General features: G+C 40.2%; 1 protein-coding gene across 8 annotated transcripts; it reads right to left on the bottom strand.

Moving 5' to 3' along the window:
- Positions 1 to 3,475: 3,475 nt before the first annotated feature.
- Positions 3,476 to 11,964, bottom strand: otx1 (orthodenticle homeobox 1). 8 transcript variants are annotated; one of them, XM_073051194.1, is made up of 5 exons: positions 11,930 to 11,964; positions 8,686 to 8,746; positions 6,542 to 6,740; positions 6,134 to 6,285; positions 3,476 to 4,698 (listed from the first exon to the last, which is right to left on the bottom strand). In XM_073051194.1, the coding sequence occupies exons 3-5, from the start codon at positions 6,636 to 6,638 to the stop codon at positions 3,985 to 3,987; spliced, it is 963 nt and encodes a 320-aa protein (XP_072907295.1). In that variant the 5' UTR covers positions 6,639 to 6,740; positions 8,686 to 8,746; positions 11,930 to 11,964; the 3' UTR covers positions 3,476 to 3,984. The 8 variants fall into 8 exon arrangements, with proteins under 8 accessions (XP_072907295.1, XP_072907293.1, XP_072907292.1 ...); XM_073051192.1 differs by lacking the exon at positions 11,930 to 11,964 and adding an exon at positions 11,004 to 11,071; XM_073051191.1 differs by lacking the exon at positions 11,930 to 11,964 and adding an exon at positions 8,923 to 8,975.
- Positions 11,965 to 12,723: the final 759 nt, after the last annotated feature.

The following is a 12,723-nucleotide window of genomic DNA, read 5'->3' as shown; positions in this document are numbered from 1 at the left end:
ATGCTGGTAAAAATATCCCCACAGCACGAATTCACTACATCTAGGCAAACTGATACAAGATGGAATTGTGTATGAGGGGGCATCTTATTTAAAATAAAATCACATTATACTAGCAAGATCTCATAGCAGGGATACAGTTCAGCTCAGGAGTGGTTTCTGGTATCGGGTGTTGTGTATCCTACATCCACAGTTAGCCAGAATTGCCTTTTTGCTTTGCCGTGCTTCAGAAGTGAGGTGTGGTAGGAGAACTGAGCTTTCCTTTGGGCAAATATCTCATGGACTGGCTTCAACACGAAATGCCCTGAAGAGGAAAGAATGGCGCCAGAATGCAGCACATTTATGCCACAACCACACGTAAAAACTTCATTCACTTTCTCGTGCAGCAAAATCTGTCATTTTCCCTCCCCTTCCAGCCGCCAGTGTCGAATGAATAGTAAATGCATTTGCTAAACACTGTTTTTAGTTATGACATTATTTTGTATTATTCAAATAACTATTAAGCATGTCAACCATTGATACTGCTAACGACAGATCACTAGGAACTTAATTATCCCATTAACTTTTTGTTAAAGCTAGAAGTGAGCTCAAAGCAAAAATTATATGGTTAAAAAAAGCTAAGTTGGCTGTCATTGATGTTCCTGGATTGCTTCAGTCAGAATTCAAACCTGTCCTTGTGCCTTGCATTATATTGCACTGCACACATCTAAAATTGTAGCACTAGCCCCTACTTCCCTGGTTGAAAAGAACATCTTTATATCTGCACAACCAAAAGTACTTCAAAACTAGATAGTTCTTGTGATCAGATACAAAGTTCTGTAGTTTTAAATCATTAAACTAGCAACTGACTGCATCTACCAGCACAAACGGCTTCCTATGGGCTTAAGTATGCAGTTGCTTAGAAAAATTCCAAATTGCATTTGAGATAAATGTTTTGCCTGCAGATATATCAAACAGTGAGCAAGTAACAGAGAACCAAAACACTTGGTGTAATCCATTCTGTTACATTTTAAAAGAATGACTTTGCATTTCATAAGAAATCAAATGTTAGTTGCAAAATTATTTATTGTTCAACACAAAATACTATGCACAAGTTTTCCAAGCTTCACTCCTGCAGCCCAAGAACGGCTGGAGTAGTTTGATCCAAGTTTTGTAGATGGATTATAACTAATTTATTAGTCAGAACTGGCACTTACTCTGACTGCGAATGACTCCTGCATTAAAGCCAAGACATTTAACATGTTCAGTCCAGTACAAACTTGCATTTTTTAAAACCTTGAAAATTAAACGCTTTAATAAACTTGGCAAATGCAAGCTCTTGTATAAAGTAACCCGGTTTTATTTTGTTGTCACAGATCTCAATTAAGCCCAAAATAGAAACTGAAAGTGATCGAGGTAGTTGTTATTTCAGGATTGCAATGGGTTCATTACTTAACACGTTGGAGAAATAAACCACTTCCCTACCCATTCTGAAATTAAATTCGAATTTTGCATGAAACATAGCAAAGGATTTAAGCAGAGAAATCGCTTATATTATTGAATGCATTTCAAATTTACTAATGCAATGCTGAAATTGAACACTAAAAACAATTTGATTATTTCCAACAGTTTGATTATACCATACAAATTTTACATCAGGGTTACAAGCATTAATCAAGTTTAATCTCCAAACAATTGCTCTGCTCAAAAGTGTGGGCATCTTTGTGGTTGCTTGGCTTGGCAGATTAGGAAGTCTCTTTGACAGATACTAACTGTGCGAGTGTAGAGATGCTGACTATGAGAACGTACTGAATACCAGAAGGCAGAGATAAAAACGAGAAACTTGAAAACCTTAACTCTTGAAATCTATAATATGGATGTGTAGGCAATATCAAATGAAGTATTAAAACCGCGCTTTAAACAGTGTGCTATTGTACGTCCTAAGTACACCAGGGTTCATCAAATCGTGGACAAGATTTAGCCCTCAAATCATCGATTCAATTACTATAAAAGGCGATCTATGCTATATACCAATCACCTAAGAGGATTTATATATTTTCAAAATTACACGGATGTCACCCAAATAAATTGGTGTTAGATGTTTTGTGTATAAATTCTACACTATTCCTGTCCATTTAAATCAATACTCATTTGGCTGTAGCTTATTTTAATCCAAACCGCACCAGAAAAGCAGATTCTTAATACTGATAAGATGTACACGTGTAACCCACTTTTAAAGCCAAGCCAACGTGACGGTAAATCTAAAGAACACAGACTGGAAACGCAAATGTTCCATTCGAGCATTAAGTATAGATTTTTGGGGGCTGTTTTAGCTATGGCCTCGCTGTAAGAAACTTTCTGACGACCCAAATTAAATAGGACTACACGAGCAAATTTAAAATCGCTGACCGTTCCGATTTAATCCTCGCGTTCCCCCACAAAAACGAACCCTAAACGAACGGCATTCTCCCCCACGTGACTCACCAACTATCAACGAAAGAAAACCTTTAAATCCGATAACCAAATTCTAGGCATTTACCCCCCGACCTAAAAAGCTCCCTAGGCCGTACATAAACGCCCGTCCTCCGCTTTACCTCTAATCGTCGCTTGAATTCTAAAGGAACAAGGAACTCGGGAAATCGGAAAAGTCTCCCGCATTTTTAACGCACTGTCTCGAGGTGAACAAAGTTAGTTCAAAGATCTACACTTTGCAATCACTGCAAACCTGGTACAGCAGTGGAGAAGGGACACGCACTTAAACACTTAATTGTCTACCCACAGGTTCTTTTAACGAGGTAAATCAATTTTCGTTGTTTTATTCAGATCACATGACAATAGGTCCTTCATTAAGCAGTTGCTGGAGCCTCGCTCGGAGGGTCAGAAATCCAGTCACTAACACATCGGGTACGGAAGCTCTGGGACTCAGAGAGCCTCGAAAATTGACCTATGGAAAGAGTGTGGAGTTTCACTTAAAAGTCAAACTTGAAACAACGTTCAAGCGATGGACCGGCTTCGCGGTTATTTGACCGAGTAATATTAGTTGGATAACTTTTAAAAATTCGCGACAGGCTAGTAAAAAAATTAGGCGCCCGTCAGAAACAGTGGGGGTTGGTTTATTACATCGATGTAAATTTGAATTCTCCCATGAAACTTAACCGTTCGAAGATAAAAACAGCAAGCACGCAGACACGAGGTTCTCCTCAATTGAATTTAATTATATATAATGTATATAACGGCGGTGCCTTAAATACTTTCAACACTGCATTTGATAGGAATGATCGAATTCGCAAAATAACCTCATTTAGCAAAAAAATCAGCGCGAACATAATTTACACAGATGTGCAAGTGCTATGCCCTATTCGAATTGGTATTCCCACTACAACACTATCTACACAATATACTTCCGTTTATCGAAATGTGAATTAGATCGAAGCCCCTCCGGACGGTATGACAACAACATTCACTGTACTCTTATCATACGTGGCAAAAACGCAATAACCCAGGTAGAATTCGTTTTATTTCGAGTCATGTTAAATTTTAACGAACTCAATTAGCGAAAACAAAAAGGTCACTAGCTGCCCAGTGTTTTATTTGAACACACATAGGACAGCTGGTTCAAGACATACCGATGAGATCAGAGAACGATATCGCTAGATTTAAGTACAGCAAACCGCTGGCCAGCGAGTTGAATACACTTTATTGTAAAATTGAGCAGGCTGGGGTGTACAGTAACGTTGCACGCTTATGCCCTGGTGTATGACAATGGGGTTCTTTTCTTTACTTGATGCTTTATAAGTCGCAACACATACATCAGCACTCAATATCCAATTAAAAATAGACACGACGTTGATTGTCAATTAAAAGATGGTCTGAATGGAACTAAAATCAGTCTTAGCAAAATAGTTTGACACCTGCTTGCATCACACCTTAACAGGAGAAAGCAACAAGTTACTTTTTGTTCTGCAGGTTAAAACACTCAGATCTGGTGCATTAAAGTCGATCCTCATTTCATAACACTTGGAATTTCCAGGAGGCGGTCTGGTCTTTGTAATCCAAACAGTCCGTTGTGTTGAAGTTGAGTTTCCAGGATGGCGTCTGGTCTTTGTAATCCAAGCAATCGGGCGAGTTGAAGGCCAGTCCCGCGCCCGCGTACCCCTGGTGAGGGTGATGGTGGTGGTGGTGGTGGGCCGCGCTCTGACCGATGTGATGCCCAGACATTGATGAGGTGCTCATGGGGCTGAGGGCGGTGCCGTGGGCCGACAGCTGGTGGTGGGGGTGGTGAGGGTGATGCGAGTGCATGGGCGCCAGGTACGAGCTGCAATCCACGCCGCCGAAGTAGGAGGAGGAAGGCGGGTAGCCCTGGGTATAGCCGCCGCTTTGACCGTAGGCCACCGGGTAGGCGCTGGAGGTCGAAGAGGAGGAACAGCGCTGCATGCAGGAAGCGCTGGCGGCCAGAGGCTCCCCCACTGCCGCCCCGGGGGAGATGGAAGCCGGGCTCCAGATGGAGGCTGGTGGGTTGAGCAGCGAGGTGGGCCCGCTGCTGGCGTTGCTGGCTCCGCTGCCGGAAGAGCTGGACACGGCGGGCGGGGTGAACTGGCCGCTGCTCTCCGAACCGCTGCTCTCCCGAGTCGGCGACGACTTCTTCTTGGCTGGCCGGGCTTTGGCGCTCCCCCCGTTCTGCTGCTGCTGGCGGCACTTGGCTCGGCGATTTTTAAACCACACCTGCAGTCACACCGGCCAGAAAACACGTTATTCCTACCGACACCAAATCGAAATTCGGCTGAAATTCCCGCTCATCCTACCTGCCCTCCCGCTCCCCCCCCCCCATAGACTTCGTCTATTTTACTACCCGTTCGTTACGAGTTGTACTGTCAACGGCCTCAGACACTCCAAAGCACAAGCTTTGGTTTTAACTGGGATTGGATCATGCATAACAAACTGAGTGACCCATGTTTCTTAATGGAAAACGGGACTAATTTCTACCCCCCCCCCCCCCAATCCTTTCCTCGGGTTGGTGAAAACCAGGATTGTTAATTGGAATCAAAGTAAAGGCAACACATGGGTTTTAATTTCGTCTAAAATGTGCAAGGGAAAGCAATCCAATTACTATTCAGAAATATCGTGGTCTCTTTATTATCTGCTGTGATAGATAGGCAGGGTGATCTCGGTACAAATACCTAGTCTCATTTCCCTGCACAGCTACAACTTCCAGAAGAATGGGTCATTTCATCCGGAGTGTTTAGTGACCGTACAATAATTGTGTTGAATATCTACATTAACTTTACCGTTACAATGCAAGATTGCCCAAATCTGTTTTTAGGATTGATGCTAATACCGATTAAAAACTTCTATCGGTGCAAACTCACATTTGCAGTGATTTTGTTTTAATTGTGCGGTCAAACTGCGGCCCTTACAGCTATTTAACAACGCTTAGAGAAGCAACGGCGATATTTGGAGAAGAGCAGTGACTTTGGAAATTATGCCGCCATGAAAACCCGGAAGTTTAAATTAATAGTCGGAGATTTAAATAATCCAACTATCAAATACACCTGCAGGCTGCTTTGTTGTGCAAACACATTACATGACAGCAATTGGAGTTAGTAGTTCTAAAACTTTCCAACCACAAAAGACTTAGTGCTTAACAAGTAACGTTTCAAACGGAACCCACTTCACATGGTACCTTACACCAGTTGAGACTCCAAGTTAATCTGTACTTGATATTATTACAATTTGAAACACGAGCTTCAAAATCTCGATTTCCAATACTGACGTGTTATATGAAATGCCAGAGACATTGGCCAATAAAACCAAAAATACGATGTCTCTGAAACCCTGGAATAGCGACAAGTTTATTCTTCGGAGTCGGTTTAACCTGCGGCGGCTCCGCTAGGGGCCGCTCAGGACTTCAGTTTGAGGAACAGCTAAACATTTATTTACATTATTTAAACCAGTTTTTGGAAACTTTCTCTCTCTGCAAAACAGTCAGATAGTTTTAAAGCGACTGCGACGTTTATTGATTAAATCTCTGCTATTAACACATTTTCCTACCCCAAAACGATTCGACTGGGAAACTCACCAACCCTAGACATTCAGAAACTATCAGCTGCCTTACATCGGCGCTTCAAGAAATATAGTCCCCAAGTGTCCCAGCCCTCACCTGGACTCGTGATTCAGGTAGGTTAATTTTTAATGCCACTTCTTCTCTCATGAATATGTCAGGGTATCGAGTTTTAGCGAAGAGCGATTCCAACACGTCTAACTGCGAGCGAGTAAAGGTGGTGCGCTCCCGTCTCTGCTTCCTCGGTGTTGCTACAAGTAGTTAGAATAAGTGACAAGTTTGAACTCAAATTAAAAATGGCACTAGCTTCCCTAACAAGACACCATTCGCTATAACGAAAAGGATTGATTGTCCAATGCAGCCCCAGCTAAATGCCCACATATTAAAGTTGCGATTCAATCCCAACAAAAAAAGCACAATTTACAACATCCGATTAGATGTTCTGCTTCGTTTACACAATTTTAAATATGAATATTTTCATATTTTAGAACGGTCCGCTGCTATTACCTGGGTATCCAACAGAGGTGTGCAGCAAATCCATGCCCGGTGCGCTTAAACTGATCCCGTTCACGCCATAAGGAGGCTGTTTGAGGTATGACATCATGCTAGAAACTGTGCCGTTTGGTCTCCAAATTTTCAAAACTTATTCTGGTTTGCTGTAGTGGAAATGTTTTCCAGACCGGATCCTGACCAGTTTTAACGTTCGCTGGGGAGAAAAATAATTGAATTTTAAACAGCATCCTTCGTGTCGGCAGATATTCAGGGCGGAATCTGAATTGTGAACACATGTTGCATTTGTTTTGAAGTTATAAAATTACAATTCGATAGTTTAAAATAAGCCTTTTCTGGGAGCCATGAATTATCGTTGCTGATTCAAATCAAACAACTTAATCCGTAATACATGATCGCCCGGGTAGTACTTTTGAGATTATTTCTGGATGTACTTAATTTTGTAACATTTTGGCACGGAAACTAATCTACAAATTGATCAGGCCCAGATTATTGCGGACAGCACGGTTATAAATTAAATATCAACTAACTTGGGAGAGTAAAAATTGCCCAAAAGATTATTCAATCCAAAATGGCGGGACAGCAACATGGGTTTTCTTTTTTAAAGCTTAAGGCGACATGGGATTTGCGGTTAACGAGATTCATTAAATTACTCGACACTCAGCCTACACCAATATATATTGAAACAGTTAAGGGAAATTGTCAGAATGTTTCAATTCCAACATAGCACATCTGCTGAAAGGCGCTAAACTCTACTTGACTACTCAAACTTCCTTGCACCTCACATTCAAAACACACATCAATTAGATTACTTCTGCTTTAAGTTTAGGGAAAGTTGCAGTTTATGTAAGGTAGCAAGTCTGGTGGTGCAACCGCCAACATGCTCCATTAACGCAAATTCTTAGACCACAAAAATCATTCATCGTTATGCCTGGTGATTAAAGGAATCGTTCATGTGATTAAGAATTCATTATTGTGGATGCGTCCTGATGAACTAATAAGATAATCCTATGGGCGCACGTTCCTTAATTACAGACACTTGTTCAATGCCTTGTACTTTCTGTAGCTGATATTCTTCAATTTTTCCTAAAATTACTTCCTTCTTAATCAAGACATAATTGAAGTTTCCACATCTGACAATTAAACGGGGAGAGAATTCAAACGGCCTTCAGAGAAGCAAGCGCGATAAATTTGGCAGAAAAGTTTGAAGTTTGCTTTATACATATATTCTAGTTAGAACTTTTCTTTAGAGAACTGGATATACACATCAGTTCATCTATAAGCAATCACTATTTACAGTGCAGTATAATCTCAGGGAAGAAATTCAAAAATACGAGCAGAAATGAAATTGTTGATTTCAATTTAATCGATTAAACTGACCATTTTGCAACAATCTAAACGTTTTTTAATAAAATGTTGCACGCTAAACCTCTACAGTAGAAATTAAGGTCTAAAACAAAACTCGTTTCCCCTTCACCACCTCTAAAAGAATTTTCAATTAAATAAACAATTAGATCTATCTGAATATTCAGTGTAGGTATTTTAATCGAACACACTCAAGCACCAGCAATGATAAAATCAGAGTACTTGCAGAGAAAAGTAACCGGCAGCTAAAATTATAGCTATTCGCAAACAGGATCCTAAACCAAATTTTCACCTCCACGGGACCCAGAGAAAACGGCGTTCTCATTTAAAAGGCGATAGCTGTGTGCAAATTAAGTCAATTACAATTTAGATTAGACCTCCGGGGAGTCAATTTGAAGGGAAACCTTATCAGCAAAATAAATTAACAAAAACCGAAAACACGCCTCTCCAATTAGCCAGTAAGTGGATTTAAGGCTTTTATGCGACCCTCGAATACTGCAATTGCAAATTTACGTGAGAGAAAAAATGAAGTTAGAAGATTTACATACTTTGGACAGTCGACTGAGGTATATCGAATTAAGTACTATATTACAAAACCCTCACTCAGCAGCAGTTAAAGCTAAACTGTGCGGAAAGCACTGTGTTTGTGAAATAATGTAGAACAATGCGCTTTTAGTATTAAACAGGCAAATCATGATAAACCTCTTCTGTTCTCAGTTTTAACTTATTTGTTCTTATAAATCGCTCTTAGCGAGGACAGCTGGTGTCTCACTCACCTGCGCGGCCTGTCTTTGCACGGATAAAGTCACTAAATGAAGACGGGGCCACTTGGCTGGTCTGCAACAAAACATGACACAAGGTTAGGTTTGGAGAGGATGGGCCAGAGGAAGTGCCCCTCAAAAATTAAAGTAAGTTGGAAAGTCAGAAACTTAGACCCGCTTGATAGAATCAAGCGTGGCGCGGGTGAAATGAGTTAAGAGCGAAAGAAAGTTACGGAGGCTGAGTATTTGCACCTGGCTGTTCGCTGGCGCTGTAAATGGGGATTAATCACCGCACCCCGGCCCAGCCTTCTCTATGTGAGCGCAAGCCTTGCGGAACCACCTGACGTAGCGAAGGACCTGGCCAATCATTTGCTGGTCTGCCGATGAATGGCAGCGTGTCGCTCGGTGACGCCGACGTACTACTTTCCCGGAGGCGTAATACATTATTTCCAGAGCTTGGTAAAAGGGTTACTTGAAATTGGTCAGCATACCCCCTCCTAGCAAGAAAGTCTACCGATTTTCATGCTCCCGACTGAATTATTAAGAATATTGCCGATCGGTAGTTAAATACGGCGGCTTTTATTGTCGCTCGAAACCCTGGCAATGAAACAACTACTCTGACATGTAACTGAAAAGTTTGGAATACATGGAGGGAATACTTCGACAGTTCCTATCTGCCTTCTACTCAACCAGCAGTTCTATTTATTCAGCGAAATTTGAATTACTGTAAACAGAGATTTTGGACTGAGCGGAAAAATATTGTTTAAATAAATCGTTTAAATCGCAAAAATGTAATTTTCGTTACGAAATGCATGCTGTAAGATATGGCAAAAAGTCAATACATAAATATCTGTTGAGATATCTATTATAGCAGCTCCTCCTGTGTGCATTAAATATTTCTTAAAACTGAATTATAAACATGGTTTAAATTTAAACGAATGTTATCCACAAATACAAATAAAATTATTATCTGTTATTTTAAGGTTCGACTCCACAATGCCTAAAAGCATCCGCTATTAAACATGTTTTGATTCCCTTGTCGTTAAGTTCGAGTCGAACTAGCAAAATAATTACGGACAGAAATATGTGTTGAGTTTTTTTGGGGGGTTTTGTTTGAAATTGCACGTTCTCATGAATATTAATGGAGGCCTAATCCCCACTTAGATTTACATTTCGGAATAGTCAGTGTAAAGTTTAATGGGACTGCCTTTAATCGAAATCTCAAAATAAAAAAAATACGCCATCGCGGAAAATAAATGATTTGGACAAGTACCGTCGGTGGCTGAGTATCAAAGAAACCACTTTTCAAGCGTCACTTTTCTTTAGTGAACAAATAAAATACGGTAACAGAATATCATGGAAGGCACAGTGTTTCCTTAACTGTTTTTGAAAGGTTCGGTGGATTCCTCTGAAGACCTTAATAAGGCTTTGCTCATTCTTTTGTCGTTCCCACAAAATCAACTCATTCTAATTGAAGCGGGAGCTGAAAGCGAGCTAATGTTCAAAGAAACCGGCCGCCAGAGACGAAATTACATTTTTTTTAAACTATATGGAACATCTCATCAAAGGGAGGTTTACAAGACTTTCCCTACAGCTCACTAAAGTCATCGACTCGAGCATCTTTCATAACAAAAGGATGGCGTTCAATTCAGCCCCAACTCACCAATAAATGCACTTTTCAAGAAGTTTTTTTTGGGCTTGTTTTTCCCCCTGCTGTATTTGAAATGTGAAAACTTCAAGGAAGATAATTTTACATTGAAGCGGACAATTTCCATGATAATAAGATTTCGTTACCATGAGCAAGAATGATGCAATCAATCATTCGAAATAATTAGAAATTGTTAGGGATTAACATTAACGTCGTTGAACGTTTAAAAATGCTAATACCTTTGGAAAAATATAAGATCACATGGCTATTGTTAATTTATCATGCATATAGACTGCACAGTTTTGGGCTATGTTGCTATTGTTCATAAACGATTGTGGTCTATTGTTATCGTTATTGATAACAAGGTTATATTTTGCTGTGATATTGGAGGAAACTGTTGTGCTAATTATCCAATCATTTTTCTAATTCGTCACATTAACATAAAATGGAAAAAATCGGGAACACGACTGCTCAGTCTTGTCTTTTGAATAATAATTCAAGACATATTTTGTAAATATCCAAGATTTTTACATTGCTTAAGGTAATAAAACATAATGCTAATATGGTCGAGAATAGCCCCATAGCCATCTCAATGATTTACTGGCTGGTTTTATTCGGTGAAGACTCTGCTTAAGATGAGCTGATCAAGCCTGCGTTAAGTATCAAGGTATCAAGTGGCACTAACCTTTGTAATAAGAGCATTTGTCTAATCCGAAATTGCAGTCGAATTTTCTTAAAGCCGAGACGAAAGCCTGGGATTGGGGCAGGGTGGTGAAAAAAGTTTTGTCTCTCGTTCCTTAAAGGTTAAAGTCAGAAGATTGCCGCAGGATTCCGAACACCGCTGGTCTTCACACAGACTAAACTAAATAAAATATGGCACTCGGGCGGCAATGCGAGCTGGTTACGGGATAAATTCGCCAGCAGATTGTAACGGCCACACTTGGTTTAATTTACTTTACACAGGAAAGGAAATCATATCAAGGACTATATAACTGGCTCCGTGAAAAGGGGGATTGGAATCCCAGTGATCAACACCTAGAGCTACATTTAAGCACTTCAAAGATTCCAGATGTAATAATTCACTGGAGACTTCCCTAATCTCGATCGCGAATAAACCCCTTCATCAGCAACTAATTCAGCAGGGGAAGCACGGAAAAGTTTTCAAACTGCGAGTCTGAACGCACTTCTAGCCTTTTTTTAAAAAGTGTTTGTACTGTCCACTTGTTACTGGGTTTATCCAGAGCTAACAGGTAAGAGCTGAGAACGTAGCTACCGTTAACTGCTGCAATTTTTAAAAATCATCTTCTCACGATACGTTGATTTGAGATTTTCTCCTCCAATATAACTATTTATAGTGCCCAGCAATAGAACTGGAAGTCCTTACATTTAAATAAATAGCCCTTATCTGATTATTAGGTGACATAGGTAATTACCGAGTTGGCACCGAATTTCTGATGACGCTATGCAGCTTTGAAACATTGTGCACTTTCGCAGACTAATATGGTTTAATGGTTGTTTTAGTTCGGAATATAAATGGTAGTAAAAACAAATGGAGACTGAAAGGAGGCAGAGATAAAATATGGAGTTTTGGTTTTCGGCAAGAGTACAGACCTGAACAAGGGATCAGACAGTGTTCAACAGACGTCGTTTGCATTTTGTAACCGCCAGCCTGCTTTTACCTGAAGTGAAATACAGAATTGCTATTAAAAAGTGCACGAGCGGTACCGAAGCCCGAGAGCTGTTCTGGAAAACTTACCAGCACTAACTGAGAAGGTATCAGCAAATAAATCTTAAAGTATTAGGGACACTGGAATGGACAACAGCCCGTCAAACTTATTCTCCCTATTTAATCAGAGAGAGACAGTTTTGATGAACGTGTTTGCTGGTGTCATTAATCTTGCTCCTAATCAAGTTATTGCAAAGGCTCTCTGGGTGTAAACAGATGGTCTCTAGGAAATTGTATTTTTAATCTCCCACACAGAAATGAATGGCCTACATTAACCTAAATTAAAACTATACTAAGAATGTGAGCCTGACGAGGTATATACACCGTATACGAGGTATCAAACTTTGGAATATCATATCCATGGATTATAAAATGGTCAGTGTATTACACAGATGACGTGTTCAGCATAAAAGATCCTGAAACATTTACGTTTCGAGGCTTAAAACGTTGCCACTTGAATTGTGAATCTTGAAATAATTTTATACATGGGAGGCTTTTGCCGATTTAAACGCTGGCGCAATAAGCGCCAGGTTCACATGCGAATGGTATCAAAGTTTCAATTCACAGCAAATCCTGGCATGTAATGTCGAAGGAGACGTGAGAAAGATTACGGCATAATTCGGGGGAAGAAACGCACCCAAGGTGAATAAAATAAACAAATACAAAGTTGTAACCTTCA

Source organism: Hemitrygon akajei, chromosome 7 (assembly GCF_048418815.1).
Source record: "Hemitrygon akajei chromosome 7, sHemAka1.3, whole genome shotgun sequence".
Taxonomy (NCBI): domain Eukaryota; kingdom Metazoa; phylum Chordata; class Chondrichthyes; order Myliobatiformes; family Dasyatidae; genus Hemitrygon; species Hemitrygon akajei.
Note: the sequence above shows the minus strand (reverse complement) of the source record. Positions and strands in the feature narration are given on the sequence as shown.

What these genes read in the sequence shown, in the direction of transcription:
- otx1 (XM_073051194.1), bottom strand. Translation starts at nt 6,638, where the DNA reads ATGATGTCATACCTCAAACAGCCTCCTTATGGCGTGAACGGGATCAGT. An exon ending in CACCTCTGTTGGATACCCAG is followed by an intron (nt 6,286 to 6,541) that starts GTAATAGCAGCG and finishes AACTACTTGTAG; the next exon opens with CAACACCGAGGAAGCAGAGA. An exon ending in TACCTGAATCACGAGTCCAG is followed by an intron (nt 4,699 to 6,133) that starts GTGAGGGCTGGG and finishes GTGTGACTGCAG; the next exon opens with GTGTGGTTTAAAAATCGCCG.